The sequence below is a fragment of the Canis lupus genome, chromosome 4, assembly GCF_048164855.1.
Source record: "Canis lupus baileyi chromosome 4, mCanLup2.hap1, whole genome shotgun sequence".
Taxonomy (NCBI): domain Eukaryota; kingdom Metazoa; phylum Chordata; class Mammalia; order Carnivora; family Canidae; genus Canis; species Canis lupus.
The window spans coordinates 58,319,162-58,335,379 of record NC_132841.1 but is presented as its reverse complement, the minus strand read 5'-3'; the positions used below and the strand labels follow the sequence as shown (position 1 = coordinate 58,335,379).

Sequence of the window (16,218 nt, the reverse complement as noted above, 5' to 3'; positions counted from 1 at the left end):
AATGGTTGAGACTTGTTTAATAATTTCATAAGGGGGCCAAAATTATGCTAGCACACAACTTAGAGTTGAAACAACGTCTGACTTCTGGATACCAAGCTCCCTGAGGTGCAGGCATCATCTGGGTGCAGAGGAGGAAACTGCCTCCGGGGAGATTAGGTTGCTTATCTGAGGTCACAGCTGCAGAGCTGGGTCACATCCAAGCCCAGCAGCGCGGGTCCCCCTCATCAATACCCAAGAAATAGTTAAAGGGTCTCTCAACGTGTGGTACCCAAAACCCTTTTAGAAGGCAAAGAGGGAAAAGCTATTTCTATAAGGAGCCTTTTTCTTTCACTTACAATCATACGGTGAAATTTTCCAGAATCTAAGTGACATGCAATGGCTTCATCTAGACCCGATGGCTAATGGGATGCATACACGTATATTCTTGTGTTTCAAAAATTTGTTTTAACTTCTAATAAGGCACAACCTACATAACCAAAAGCTCTTTTGAGATACACAGCAATAATTTTTTTAGTAAATTTATTTTTTATTGGTGTTCAATTTACCAACATACAGAATAACACCCAGTGCTCATCCCGACAAGTGCCCCCCTCAGTGCCCACCACCCAGTCACCCCCCCCCCCCCGCCCCGGCTCACCTCCCCTTCCACCACCCCTAGTTCGTTTCCCAGAGTTAGGAGTCTCTCATGTTCTGTCTCCCTTTCTGATATTTCCCACTCATTTTTTCTCCTTTCCCCTTTATTCCCTTTCACTATTATTTATATTCCCCAAATGAATGAGAACATATAATGTTTGTCCTTCTCCGATTGACTTACTTCACTCAGCATAATACCCTCCAGTTCCATCCACATGGAAGCAAATGATGGGTATTTGTCGTTTCTAATGGCTGAGGAATATTCCATTGTATACATAAACCACATCTTCTTTATCCATTCATCTTTCGATGGACACCGAGGCTCCTTCCACAGTTTGGGTATTGTGGCCATTGCTGCTAGAAACACTGGGGTGCAGGTGTCCCGGCGTTTCATTGCATCTGTATCTTTGGGGTAAATCCCCAGCAGTGCAATTGCTGGGCTGAAGGGCAGGTCTATTTTTAACTCCTTGAGGAACCTCCACACAGTTTTCCAGAGTGGCTGCACCAGTTCACATTCCCAAAAACAGTGTAAGAGGGTTACCCTTTCTCCACGTCCTCTCCAACATTTGTGGTTTCCTGCCTTGTTAATTTTCCCCATTCTCCCTGGTGTGAGGTGGGATCTCATTGTGGTTTTGATTTGTATTTCCCTGATGGCAAGTGATGCGGAGCATTTTCTCATGTGCTTTTGGCCATGTCTATGTCTTCCTCTGTGAGATTTCTCTTCATGTCTTTTGCCAGTTTCATGATTGGATTGTTTGTTTCTTTGCTGTTGAGTTTAAGAAGTTCTTTATAGATCTTGGAAACTAGCCCTTTATCTGATACATCATTTGCAAATATCTTCTCCCATTCTGTAGGTTGTCTTTTAGTTTTGTTGACTGTATCCTTTGCTGTGCAAAAGCTTCTTATCTTGATGAAGTCCCAATAGTTCATTTTTGCTTTTGTTTCTTTTGCCTTCGTGGATGTATCTTGCAAGAAGTTACTGTGGCCGAGTTCAAAAAGGGTGTTGCCTGTGTTCTCCTCTAGGATTTTGATGGAATCTTGTCTCACATTTAGATCTTTCATCCATTTTGAGTTTATCTTTGTGTATGGTGCAAGAGAGTGGTCTAGTTTCATTCTTCTGCATGTGGATGTCCAATTTTCCCAGCACCATTTATTGAAGAGACTGTCTTTCTTCCAGTGGATAGTCTTTCCTCCTTTATCGAATATTAGTTGACCATAAAGTTCAGGGTCCACTTCTGGATTCTCTATTCTGTTCCATTGATCTATGTGTCTGTTTTTGTGCCAGTACCACACTGTCTTGATGACCACAGCTTTGTAGTACAACCTGAAATCTGGCATTGTGATGCCCCCAGCTATGGTTTTCTTTTTTGAAATTCCCCTGGCTATTCGGGGTCTTTTCTGATTCCACACAAATCTTAAAATAATTTGTTCTAACTCTCTGAAGAAAGTCCATGGTATTTGATAGGGATTGCATTAAACGTGTAAATTGCCCTGGATAGCATTGACATTTTCACAATATTAATTCTTCCAATCCATGAGCTGGAATATTTTTCCATCTCTTTGTGTCTTCCTCAATTTCTTTCAGAAGTGTTCTATAGTTTTTAGGGTATAGATGCTTTACCTCTTTGGTTAGGTTTATTCCTAGGTATCTTATGCTTTTGGGTGCAATTGTAAATGGGATTGACTCCTTAATTTCTTTCTTCAGTCTCAGTGTATAGAAATGCCACTGATTTCTGGGAATTGATTTTGTATCCTGCCACACTACCAAATTGCTGTATGAGTTCTAGCAATCTTGGGGTGGAGGCTTTTGGGTTTTCTATGTAGAGTATCATGTCATTGGCGAAGAGGGAGAGTTTGACTTCTTTGCCAATTTGAATGCCTTTAATGTCTTTTTGTTGTCTGATTGCTGAGGCTAGGACTTCCAGTACTATGTTGAATAGCAGTGGTGAGAGTGGACATCCCTGTCTTTTTCCTGATCTTAGGGGAAAGGCTCCCAGTGCTTCCCCATTGAAAATGATATCTGCTATGGGCTTTTCATAGATGGCTTTTAAGATGTCGAGGAATGTTCCCTCTATCCCTACACTCTGAAGAGTTTTGACCAGGAATGGATGCTGTATTTTGTCAAATGCTTTCTCTGCATCTAATGAGAGGATCATATGGTTCTTGGTTTTTCTCTTGCTGATATGATGAATCACATTGATTGTTTTACGACTGTTCACAGTAAGAATTTTGAAGAGTATAAAAGGGTCCTAAGACAATAAGTTTGAGAATGGCTGGCTTAAAGAAATATATTTCTTTTAATAAAATAAAGCTACACACAGTAAAACATTCCCTTTGTTTTGACATATTAGAATGAACTCTGCAAGACACTAATTTTTAGGCTGACTGGAATTATGTCATTTCTATAGACTGATGGTTAATGAAATACACACAAATGAGTGAATAAAGAATGGTTTACTGTTGGGACGCCTGGGTGGCTCAGTGGCTGGGCGCCTGCCTTTGGCCCAGGACATGATCCTGGAGTCCCAGGATAGAGTCCCACATCAGGGTCCCCACAGGGACCCTGCTTCTCCCTCTGCCTATGTCTCTGCCTCTCTCACGAATCAATAAATAAAATCTTAAAAAAAAATGTTTACTAACTGGTAGGCATGACTTGAGGTGATTTACATGTGTCACCTCATTTAATCCACACACCCACCATTTGCTGTAGATGCTATTGTTACATTTTATGTGTGTGGACACCGAGAAATTACGTGGCCCAGCTGGGAGATAACTGGAGCTTGGACTCTATCCCAAGCAGTCTCCCTTTTACCCACTATTCCAACTGTTATAAGATTTAACATCCCTTAGATGTGATGCACTTGATGACAGACAAGTTTTTCAAGATACTGAAAACAAAGGAGGGGGGGGGTCACCCATGTGGCCCAACATCTTCACTTTGTAGATAGGAAAAGGAAAGCATGGAGAGGGCAAGTGACTTGCCGGAGATCACAGCCCAAAGAATCAGGATCTGTCAGGCCAGTAGCTCCCAGCTGGGAGCCCTTAGAACTCCAACCTGAGTAAGCACTGTAATTACTCTTTTATTGCAAGTGAGCAAGTAACATCCAGACATTGCAAGAGACGACACCTCCAGCAAAAGTGGCTCAACTTTATTACAGGGAAGCTAGGGAGGAGCGGGGCAAGTGAGGGTCTCTGTCAGGAACAGCCATCGCTGAGCAGGACTGCCAGGCCCCAGGTCTCTCTGGAAGGCAGGAGAGGATCAGCGTCCTGGAAGAGACGAGAAGTCAGGTGGAACAAAAGCACCATCTGCTGTGCACAGGAAGGCATTGCAAAAGCAGCAGGGGTTCACTAAAGGGCAGCTGTGGGAGGTGAAGTGGGAAACCCAGGTGCTAGAGTGGAACTAGCGCCCCGTGTTCAGCCACACACACTACGCCCACCAAGTCTGTCACGATGGCTGGCACCCACTAATCTCACGCAAGCCAATCTCTGCCAACGCCTTTTTCTGGGGAACTTCCGGGGCTGCTGGGATGATACCCCTTGTCCTGTTTCAATGCACACAGGGGAGGCAATGAACAAAATCACAAGCAAACAAATCTGCCAATGAACAGACAGTCCTGGTGACTTTATTACCCAGAAATGCTCTATCTCTGATTCCCAAACCTGGCATCACATCAGTCATTGGGGAAGTGTCTTTTTTTTTTTTTTTTAATTTTATTTATTTACTCATGAGAGACACACAGAGCAAGAGAGAGAATGAGAGAGGGGGGTAGAGACACAGACAGAGGGAGAAGCAGGCTCCATGCAGGGAGCCTGATGTGGGACTCAATCCCGATCCCGGGTCTCCAGGATCACACCCTGAGCTGAGCCACCAGGGCTGCTCCCTGGGGAAGTGTCTTAAAACAGATTGAGATAGATGCAGCAGGGATGGGCAGGGTAGCTGTTTGGCAGGTGATTCTCACCCAGTGCTGCGCATCTGAATCTGCAGGAGCCTTTCCATACTACTCATGCTTGCAGACATGTGCCCAGATTAAATTAGCTGGTATCTAGAAATTGCTTCAAAATAATAGGGGGAGGCGGTGGCATGCATAGATGAAACAGTGATGGCAATGGCTGATCATTGGATCTGGGTGATGGGTACGTGGGGATTCATTTTACTACTTGTATGACTAAAATTTCCAAAATAAAAAAGCAAAGGTAAATAAATCAATTAAAAACTCTTGAGAATTATTCAGCCATAGAAAGGAATAAAGTGCTGATCCAGCTACAGCTTGGATGAATCCTGAAGACATTATGCTAAGTGAAATACTACGGTTCCTTTTATTTTATTTTATTTTTTAAATTTATTTATTTATTTATGATAGTCACACAGAGAGAGAGAGAGAGGCAGAGACATAGGCAGAGGGAGAAGCAGGCTCCATGCACTGGGAGCCTGACGTGGGATTCGAACTCGGGTCTCCAGGATCACGCCCTGGGCCAAAGGCAGGCGCCAAACTGCTGCGCCACCCAGGGATCCCCTATGGTTCCTTTTAAATGAAACATCCAGAAGAGGCAAATCAGAGGCAGAATGCAGATTAGTGGCCCCCAGGGGCTGGGGGGGAGGCAGTGGAGAGTGTCTGCTAAATGGGTTTGGGCCGTTTTTTTTTTGGGAGGGGGGGATAAAGCTTTGAAACCAGAGTTACACAACACCGTGAATGCAGTGAACCCGCTAAATCATACACTTTAATGGTATGTTATGTGAATTTCACCTCAATAAATTCAAAGACTACTATGAGAAGAAGACACATCCAGTTACACATGGTTTACAACTGGCAGGCAGTACTCTTTTAGCTGAATAAGATGCACACGCTCAGGCCAGGAGTCTCCAATGCAAGGGGTCTACGTTGGGGCTCCCCCCGGTGTTTTGCCCACTCAGAAAGTTCTGTCTCTTCCCTCCCTCCATCCTTTCTTGTGGAGCGCTTATATCAACCACAATCTCACAATCTTACATGGAGACCCAGTATGAAACAGAGCTACTACCTGGGATGGCTGGAGGGGCCCAGAGGGCCACGCATCAATCTCCTCCAAAACTCCTCAGGGTGCAGGGACCATATGATGATCACTGATCCTCGCATGGTGGAAACATTATCCTCCCTTTGAGCATAATCCTTCCTATTCAGAGGGATTTCACAGGAATCCCCATAAGGAAGGAAAATAGGATAGAGGCTGTGGCCCCATCTTACAGATGAAAGGCCTGAGTCTCCAGGATGTAAGGAGAAGTATCCAAAGTCATAGCGTGACATGAGGACAGAGCTGGAATCAGAATGCCAGAATTCTCATTATTCATCCCAAGCTCACTCCTGATCATGGGCTGTGTCCATGGACGGACAGGGGATCAGGAAAACAGAGGCCCCTGACCCCTCATGATTTGCATGTGACATCACCACATACACAGGACACCGGCACAACCCAGCAGTCAGTTGGGAGAGGAGGGTCTCATGGGCCTGTTCCCAGGGATGAGGACACTGGCCACTACGGATTCCAATTTGGGATGCCCTCATCCTGTCTCTGCCACCCTCCTGGGTGGGGCTTCAGTCAAGGCACTTCCCCCCTTCCCAGGCCTCATGTTTCTCAATGGCATTGAGAGGGCTGATCCACATCAGGGATGTGGCAATCACTGTCATTCAAGCACCAAAAGCACTGCAAGGGCAGTAACAGCTAGGAAAGGCTGTGCCATGAAGGATTCTGAAGCTGGTTGTGCAGAGAGGGAAGGAGTGCTGGAGCGATACATAAGGTCTATCCTGGTTCTGCAACCAACTGATTTTGGCCACCTATAAGCCTCTCTGGATTCTGTACAATTAAAGGGGACATCCTGCTTGGATGTGAGGATTTGTTCTGCACCAGTCGGGAGCAGAGGGCATGCTCAGGAAGCTGACAGCAGTTCCAAGCAAGGAGAGAGGCCAAGCTGAATTAGCTGAACCTGGTCAGCACACAGGAGCATGAGGCCCAGGACATAGGTGTCCTTGCAGATGGGACAATTTATCAAAGCACTGCTCAGGCTCATACGCCCTATACTTAAACCCTGTTGGTTATGAGATGCGTTCCCCAAGTCATAAAAGGGACCCTGGGAGACATAACACAGTGCTCTGCGTATTCTCAGGGGGCTGTGAGGATTCCCTGAACTCATGATTTGCATTAGCTAATGAAATATTCCGTCCAAGGGCTGGGGCCTCACCCACCTGCTCCCTTTGGTCCATCATGGGCTCAGGGTCCAGGCCCTCACTACTTGGGGCCGAGGTAGGAAACGGCCTTTCCTGTTTTCTCCAGGGTCTCCAGCAGAATGTCCACGCTGTGCTCAGAGTTGATGCAGACCTTCTTGTTGGGCAGGTCAATGTCAAACTCAACTCCTGCAGGAAAAGGAAGTAGGGTGTGTGGGGAGGAAGCAGAGACCCTCCCAGTTGGGGCAAGAAAGAATGCTGGCTCCAGAATTCTTATTCACAACCACCTTCCCCTTTCCTCCATGCCAGATATCAGCACATTCTTCCTATAAAGGGCCAAAGTCATGTTTTAGGCATTCTGGGGCCAAATGTACTCAGCTACATATTCTTCTCTCTGTGTGTATTGCTTTTACACCCCTTTAAAAATGTTAAAAACCATTCTCAGCGGTACAAAAAAAGAATGTGGGCTAGATTTGGCCCATAGACTATAGTTTGCCAACCCCTGCTTGAGACTGGGGCTTCTTTTAAGTTTTCTCTTCTTTTTAATTTCAAAAGTAACAATACACACCATTGGGGGGGAAAAAAAAAAGCAAACATTGCTGAATAAAACTGGAAAGTGGAAGGCCCCCTACTCTCTCCTATCTCCAGAAGTCACTATGAACAGCACAGCATCTACCCAGTCTTTCTCTCAGACAGACAAGTGAAAAGTAATTGTTGTGTGATAATAGAGCAAAATTCGAAGCAGCAACCTCAGTGTCCCTCAGCAGGGGATCGAGTAGATGTATGGGACGTCCACACTGCGGATTATCACACAATGCTACAGTAAACATACTTGAACACATCCTATAAAACTTGTGAAAATATTTCTATACCATGAATTTACAGAATGGAAATTGTGAGCAACCGATGGGCACATTTTAAATGTTGATATTATAAAACCACCCTAAAGGGCTATGTCAATTTCAAGCTTTTCCCTCCCCACAGACCAGTACATGGGAATAGCTAGAGATGCCATCTTGTGGAGACGATGGGATCCAGAGGGAGAGGCCGTGATAGGTTCTAGGCCTGGCTTCATCACTGACTTGCTGGATGACCACAAGCCTGCCCAAAATGGGCCTCAGTTTCCCCATCTGTACATGAAGGAATTGGGGGTGGTCAGCACCTGTGATCTATCCGGTTCACACAGGCCATCAGCTGTGATTCCTCAGGCTCAGCACTGCTCATCTAAGGCCCCAACTCAGAAAGCCCTTCTGACCCACCTCAAAAGGCTACCCAAGTAGGGACAGTGGTAAAAGATGGGGCCATCTATCCAAGGTCAAAGGGAGATTCCCCAAACATCAAAGAGCCTTAAAAAGCCCACAGTACAGAATGTCTGAATTTGTACCTAACAGACACTGAGGGAGAAAAAAAAAACATAATGTGTCCTTACACACTGGATTTTTGTCTTTTGGTTCAGAAGTTTCTCCCTCCTTGGCACTTGATGGGATGAGCACCAGGTGTTATATACTATATGTTGGCAAATCAAACTCCAATAAAAAAAATACAAAAAAAAAATAGGAAAAGAAAAAGAAGTGTCTCCCTCCTCTTTGGAATAAATATTTTGGCGGCATCATAAACCTGGAAGAAACTCTAGGATCATCTAACCCAGTGGGTTTTAAACTGTTGCTTACAGCCCAGACTCCTGGTCAGGTGTTCTCAAGTCATCAAGAGTGAAAGCAGGCCCACCTGCACTCCTCACTTCATCCAGAATGTGCCACTTCATATTGGAGGGGCCCCTGAGCAGTTTTCCTCTTACGGTATCCACGGCAGAAGCTAACATAGGCTGACACGCCCATACCACAGCTGGGGAAATAGGCCCCAGGGAGAAGAAGCTGCAGTCACACGGCAAGCCAGCAGCTAGGTTTTCCCCGCTGCTTCAGACTTTCAAATTAAGATTATGATTTCCATGACTAGAAACCAGCCATTGACTCACTTTGGGCAAGTCACTTCCCCTCCTGGGCTCTGGTGTCAACACTCCCATTCCACAGACGGAAAGGCCAGCTCAGAGATTGAAGTGCTAATGAGATCAAGTCCATGTGGAAGGCCTTTGAAATCTGGGTATTATCTAGGGTTGTTTTTCTTCTTTAAAGATTTTATTTCTAGAAAGAAAGAAAGAAAGAAAGAAAGAAAGGAAGGAAGGAAGGAAGGAAGGAAGGAAGGAAGGAAGGAAGGAAGGAAGGAAGGAAGGAGAAAAGAAAAGAAAAGAAAGAAAAGAAAAGAAAAGAAAAGAAAAGAAAAGAAAAGAAAAGAAAAGAAAAGAAAAGAAAAGAAAGAAAGAAAAGGGGGGGTAGGCCAGGTGGCTCAGCGGTTTAACGCCGCTTTCAGCCCAGGGCCTGATCCTGAAGACCTGGAATCAAGTCCCACGTCAGGCTCCCTGCATGGAGCGTGCTTCTCCCTCTGCCTGTGTCTCTGCCTCTCTCTCTGGGGCTCTCATGAATAAATAAATAAAATCTTTATTTTATTTATTTTTTTAAGATTTTATTTATTCATCAGGGAGAGAGAGGCAGAGACACAGGCAGAGGGAGAAGCAGGCTCCCTGCGGGGAACCCAATGTGGGACTTGATCCCAGCACCCTGGGATCATAACCTGAGCCAAAGGCAAACACTCAACCACTGAGCCACCCAGGTGCCCCCTATCTAGGTTTTTTTTTTTTTTTTTAAGATTTTATTTATTTATTCATGAGAGACACACAGAAAGAGAGGGGCAGAGACACAGGCAGAGGGAAAAGCAGGCTCCACTCCATGCTGGGAGCCCGATGTGGGACTCAATCCTGGGACTCTAGGATCATGCCCTGGGCCAAAGGCAGGCGCTAAACCGCTGAGCCACCCAGGGATCCCCGCTATCTAGGGTTTTAAAAGTGAAAATCTTAGCACTATCAGAACACTGGTCATATCTCAGTCATTACCTCTCGGAAACCCAGGGCCAGACCTCAGTCTCCCCAGCTGAGAACCAAGGGGGCTGGATGAGAATAATGATTTTCTAAATATGTCCAGAAGAGGTGCTTTAGGAGTTTTGCACATGACTCGAGTCAAAGTTTATTTCTTAAAATATTACAATTTTCTAAATGTTAATAGAAAATGACACTCAAATGTAGCATATGCAAAATTATCACACTGAAGATCACCAACACATTAACTAGTGCTGCCAGGACTCTGAGCTAGACTGTGGCAAATCCCAGCTCTGCCACTTACTGTGTGATCTCAGCTAAGTTGCTTAACCTCTCTGAACTTCAGTTCCTCTTGCTGAGGATGGAGATAGTCCAAGAAGCAACCTAAATGGCTGTGGTGAGGAACAGATGATGTGGTTCACAGAAACCACACCAGGCAGAGTAAAGGGCACATGCTAAGTACTCAATATATATATTTTTAAGATTTTATTTATTTATTCATAAGAGACACAGAGAAGAGAGGCAGAGACACAGGCAGAGAGAGAAGCAGGCTCCTCATAGGGAGCCTGATGTGGGACTTGATCCCGGACCCTGGGATCACACCCTGAGCAGAAGGCAGACACTCAACCACCAAGCCACCCAGGAATCCCCTACTCAATACATTTTAGTTTTACTGTTATTAGCAGCTTTAACTCAAGCTTCTCCTGATCCATGTCTGCAAGTATTTGAACATGATTTAAGTGCCTCGGCCTCCCCAACCTCACCCCTAACCGAGGGCCACTCACTCACCTCCCAGCTTGTTGAGCACCCGACTGACCGCGTTAGAGCATCCTTCACAGGTCATGTCCACAGAGAACTCGTGCTTCTAAAATAAACAAAGGGGACCATAAGCAAGTCCTTCAGCATGACACACACACTCCACCAGCATGCAGGCCCACCTAGAGGCCAAGACAGAAAGCAGAGACAGGGCAAGATCTGGCTGTCCTCAGACTCACCAGTAGCTTCTTTCTGAGCCCCACTCTCTTAAACTGGAAAGTGGAGTTAAGTAAGGGTTTCTCCATCTCACAGGTTGTATTGAATGAGATAATCCCAGGACACCTGGGTGGCTCAGTAGTTGAGCATCTGCCTTCAGCTCAGGGCGTGATCCTGGAGTCCCAGGATCAAGCCCCATAATGGGCTCCCCGTGGGGAGCCTGCTTCTTTCTCCCTTTGCCTATGTCTCTGCCTCTCTGTCTCTCATGAATAAATATTTAAAAATAAATAAATCAATAATAAAAATAAAATGTTGGTGTCTAGTCTGACCTTCAAAATCTTGATTCTTGAGCTACAGGGTTTGTCTCAAGACCACTGATAACTGTGATTTGAGTAGGCCCATGGACTCTGAGCAATGCTGATCTGGTGGTCTTATTTATGCATCAGAAGATCATCTTATGCATTAGAATCATCCAGGAACTTGAGAAAACTACAAGTTCTGATCCACAAGTCTGGGCTGGAGTGTCTATTATGGCTAATAAGTTTCTCTGGCATTCTGATACACAGAGATCACTGTTCTCATCCACATGCTGTCAGAGGCAGCACCCGAGTCCTGGGACGAGAAGGGATGTGCCAGGTCTCCCAGCGGGGTGGAGGCTGGGCCAGTAAGGGAACCCAGACTCCTGGACTCTTCGTACAGGCTCAACATCCTATAGTGTCCAAGGGCCTTAAGGCAAGCTTTGTTGAATTCACTGCTGCGACCCGATACTTGAACAGCGCCTGGCACAGAGTGGGTGCTTACTACATTTTGTTGAGTGAAGAGATGATTGACACAACTGGTTGAGGAACTCTGGGTCCTTCCTTTGCTTTCAGACAAAGGTTTCTATACCAATACATCTATTTTAAAATCTCTGGGGCAGCCCCAGTGGCGCAGCGGTTTGGCGCCGCCTGCAGCCTGGGGTGTGATCCTGGGGTCCCAGGATCGAGTCCCACATCAGGCTCCCTGCATGGAGCCTGCTTCTCCCTCTGCCTGTGTCTCTGCCTCTTTCTCTCTGTGTCTATGAATAAATAAATAAAATCTTTAAAAAAATAAAATAAAATAAAATAAAATAAATAAAATAAAATCTCTGGAAATAAGACCGGCCTCAGTTCCCAACTCTGGCAAGCTGTATGACCATGAGTAAGTTATTCAACCCCTCTTTGCCTTGGTTTCTACATCTGCAAAACGGGGACGAGAGTCCTTTCTCTAGGTTAGTGAGTGGGATGAACATTGTAAGTATGGGAGCCAGCATGCAAGATGGCCCCAGTGACCTCTACCTCCTGATTTATGCCCTTAGGAAATCCCATTCCACAATGTCTCAGGGTTGCTCTGTGTGTCCAGTAGAATATGGCTTAAATTACATCATGTGACTTCTAAGGCCAGGTCACAAAAGACACTGTTGATTTTTCCTGGAATGGCAGAGTTGAGTAATTGTAAGGGACCACATGGTTCATGAAGCCTCAAGCACTTAAAGTATTTACCTGACCCTTTAAGAAAAAGTGTGGTGACTCCTGCTCTAGAATAACCAGCAGACAATCCAGATTTGTCAACAGTTTGCACCTGCATATACCCATCCAAAGCTTTTTTTTAAAGATTTTATTTATTTATTCATGAGACACAGAGAGAGAGAGGCAGGGACATAACAGAGAAAGAAGCAGGCTCCTCGTAGGGACCCCGATGTGGGACTCGATCCCAGGGCCCTGGGATCATGCGCCCTGAGCCCAAGGCAGACGCTAAACTGCTGAGCCACCCAGGCGTCCCAACCCACCCAAAGCTTTAGAGGGTTTGTAAGACCAATATAAGGCCTAAATCTATTGTGTCTGAGTGCACCTCTGTGCCAAATGCTCAGTATATGGTATTTTAAATTAGTTCTCACTTGGCTTGGAAAGGGAGCTCGAGACCCTATTTTACTCCAAAGGAAATTGAAGTTCCCAGGGGTTCACTGAGCTGCTCACAGTTATGGAGCGAGTCTGTGCTGAGGATATGAACCCAGGCCTTCCTGGCTCGAGGGACATTTTGCTAGTTGTGGAGCAGCCAACAGCACTGCCAGCTGCCACCCTGCGACCCTGACTCTCAGCAGGAGCTCTGGGAGTGGGACAGCTTGTGAAGAAATGCAAGTTTATGCTGCCCAAGAACCTAAGTCAACAGAATATGTGAAGCTTTCTGCCGCTGCCTACAGAGAGCGGGTCTCCTTTCATCCTCCATAGTACAGAGGTCAGAAACCAGGAAGCGGCGTCTGGGTGGCAAAAGTTACAATTCTGTGCTCTTCCCCTCAGACTTGCACAAGTCAATTTGAGGGTGGTAGAAAATCTACTTCATGGATAGAGTAACCCATTCTTTACAGAGAATCCCAATCCCCTGTTGCCTCAGCCCCTCATAGCCTCAGACTGGTCTGTCACCTCTAAGACATGTCCTTTAAAGCCATGAAAAAGCCCAGTAAACTGCAATTCTTTAATAGAATCTCAGAACTGGAAGGGCAGAAATGCAGTGGGGTGGCTGTCCAGCCCCCTCCCAGAGAAGGAATTCTCAAATATCCCGGATATTTAATCTTTGACACAATGTCAGTCGGGTTTACTAATACTAATATTTGAATGTGGACTACATGCCAGATATTGTTCTAAACACTCTGTGTGCATTACCTGGTTTAATCACCACAAGGTTCCCATGAGATGGGTGTTATTATCCCTTGACACACAAGGGTTTGAGATTCAGAGGTTAGGGCACTCACTCAGGGTGACACAGCTAGTGAGGAGCCAGGGCCTATACTGAAAATGTCTCCGAAGCCTAAACTTTTAACCACCGTGGTCCTTGTTAAAATGGGATTAACACCTGCCTGCCTGTAGTTCTACACACTTGTCTTTGGTCTACACGAGAGCTAACATTTCTTGCGAACTAGCAACATCAGTGACTATATGCTACATATTTTACTGGCATTCTTCCAGATAATACTAACAATAGTCCTTTGAGATCACAGCTTTTATCCCCATTTTACAGATGATGAAATCAAGGCACAGAGAGATAAAGCAGCTTGCCCAAGGTCACCCAGCTGGCAAGCAAGGGCACAGATTTTTTCAAAGAGGCCTCTGAGATTCCAAGTTTTTGTCTGAGAAACCTCTCGGGTGACACACTGACCAGTTTTGACCACGGCCCTTGACTAATACCCTCCTTTCTTCAGTTGCTCATCTTGTGATATGGTGCCAAGTACCCTCTTCATTCTGACCATCTGCTCTGGAGGGTCTCTAGCTTGTCAATAGAGTGATCCTCAAGCTGGCCTTTGCTTCACTGCCACCCTCTACAAACACCTGGTGACTATCTCAGTCCCAGGGTGATTAATGTTGTCCTCTTAACATTGCCACAGGCAGATTTGCTCAAGGAGGAGGGCCGATTCTGTTAGGTTCTTTGTCCATACTTGTGTTGTCTGAGGATTTGTCTCAAGGCACCTGGCAAGCCCCAAGGGAAAGGACACCTGAGATGGTTGTGGGTTGGCCCAGGGGGCCACTGGCTTACGTGTCAGCTCCCCAAAGCTAGGCTGCTAAGACACAGGGCATCTGTGGAACACCTCTGGGTATCCCCTTGAATCAGAGCCATAAACTAGGCACTCTGGGGGAAATCGCTCAACACCACATGACCCCAACTAGGATCTACAGGATATACTTGGCATCACAGCTTACTTTCAATCCGGTATAACGACTTTTGTCTGGCATTTATTTCCCAAGTGGTCAGGCCAGAAGAGACTGGGAGCCTGAAGATAAGGGGCTTAATCCTAGCCCTACTCAGTGCCTCAAGGAGACCATGAGTAAGTTACTGGGCTTTTTCCTTTCTTATCTGCAAAAGTCCTGAATTTCTTATCTACAAAATGAGGTCCTGAGCAACCATGTATGTGCATTAAGCCTGAGTGAGCGGCAAAGGCGCCTAAGACCTACTCATTCCTCCCCAAACTCTGTCTTTGAGCAACTGGCAAGTGTGAGCAGGTCCCTTAACCTCCCATGGGCTCATAGGTTCAGGGTCGGAAAGTGATCGGTAGGAAAGGTTAAAAGCACTGTCTCCATTCAGCGTCGCCCAGGGCTGAAGTGAAAATGGGCCAGAGTAGGCAAGAGGAAGGAAAGGAAACCACGGGTCTCTGAAAACGTGCCCCATCCAGGCGGCGACAGCCACCCCACCCCTCCCCCACTCCCCGCTTCTGGCCGGCTCAGCCGACAGGGGCAACAGGGGCAACAGGGGCAAGCGGGGGGAAGGCGCAGGGACTGGCCGTCCCAGTTCCAGTTCGCCACAGGCTCGCTCCCCGGATGAGCTCAGCGACTCGGCCCTTCGCTGGGCCTCAGTTTCCCTCGTCTGTGCTGGGAAGGGCTGGGCTTGTAACCACTGGAGGCCCTGCCGCTCCGATGTCCGGAGGCCTGACTCCTACATCAAGCCCCTTTCGCATCTGGAGGGATTTTCTGGAGGGTCGCGGAAGCCGGGAGTAGACGGGGAGGGAGGGAGCGGGAAGAGAGGCAAGAGCTCCGGCTGCGGCCTGGGCCCGTGAAGAGCGACGTGCGGCCGATGCGCGGTGCAGCCGGGGCGCAGGCGGGGGCCGCGTCTGCGGGGTCGGGAGCGGGCACTCACCGGCATGGCTGTGGATGGCGGGCGGCGGCGGCGGCGGCGAAGCTTCGGCCGGCTCCGAGCGCTGGCGCGGCTGTGTTTCCGGGGCTGGGCGCGGGGGAGGGCCGCCCCCTCCCGCCAGGCCCCGCCCCGCCCTCCAGGCCCCGCCCCGCCCTCCAGGCCCCGCCCCGCCCTCCAGGCCCCGCCCCGCCCTCCAGGCCCCGCCCCCTCCCGCCAGGCCCCGCCCCGCCCGCCAGGCCCCGCCCCCGCCCCCGCGGGCGGAGAGCCACCTGACTGCCGCTGGCGGCCGCGCCTCCTTTCCCGCGGTAGGGGCCGGGGACTCCCCGCTCGTCCGCCCCGCGCTGGGCCGGCCTCCAAGGCCTACTGGCCATTTTTAGACCACCTGCTTCGTGCCAGGCGAGTATTAGAGGCTGGGAATGCCAGCCCCACCCCCACCCCCCGCAGTGAAGACGACAGACTCCGCCCCTCCCTAAAGGGACAATCCCATTTATTGATGTAAGTGAGTCCCAGCCTTGAGCCAGCACGGTGCTAGGTAGCCAAGATGCACTAGTGAAAAAGACCTCGCCTCCTAGGGAGCCAAGGAAGCAGGCGGTGAAAACGCTGTGTTAGAGGGGCTGTATCGTGGGAGCCGAGGAAGGGTCTCTAACAGACTGGAGTGTGTTGGGGCTTCGGGAAGAAGTAATCTGAGTCAAGGGTGGAGAGCACACGTTCATCTGGTGAAGATGAGCTACTGGGGAAGGAGGGAGGCAGAGGGAACAACAAGACGGAAGATGAGAGTGGGCTTGAGAGGCAGGCACAGAGAGAGGTGGAGGAGGATATGAGATCCACAGCCTTGGGTGAAGACAGATGAAGGAC

At 47.7% G+C, this 16,218-nt stretch overlaps 1 protein-coding gene across 2 annotated transcripts; it reads right to left on the bottom strand.

Annotated features, from left to right (window-relative positions):
* Positions 1–3,761: 3,761 nt before the first annotated feature.
* On the bottom strand, positions 3,762–15,506 carry ATOX1 (antioxidant 1 copper chaperone). Of its 2 annotated transcripts, XM_072824430.1 has the most exons (4): positions 15,367–15,502; positions 10,543–10,618; positions 6,849–7,016; positions 3,762–3,900 (listed from the first exon to the last, which is right to left on the bottom strand). In XM_072824430.1, exons 1-3 carry the CDS (start codon positions 15,370–15,372, stop codon positions 6,892–6,894), a joined length of 207 nt encoding a protein of 68 aa, XP_072680531.1. In that variant the 5' UTR covers positions 15,373–15,502; the 3' UTR covers positions 3,762–3,900; positions 6,849–6,891. The 2 variants fall into 2 exon arrangements, with proteins under 2 accessions (XP_072680531.1, XP_072680532.1); XM_072824431.1 differs by lacking the exon at positions 10,543–10,618 and having other exon boundaries at positions 15,367–15,506.
* Between the last annotated feature and the right edge of the window lie 712 nt (positions 15,507–16,218).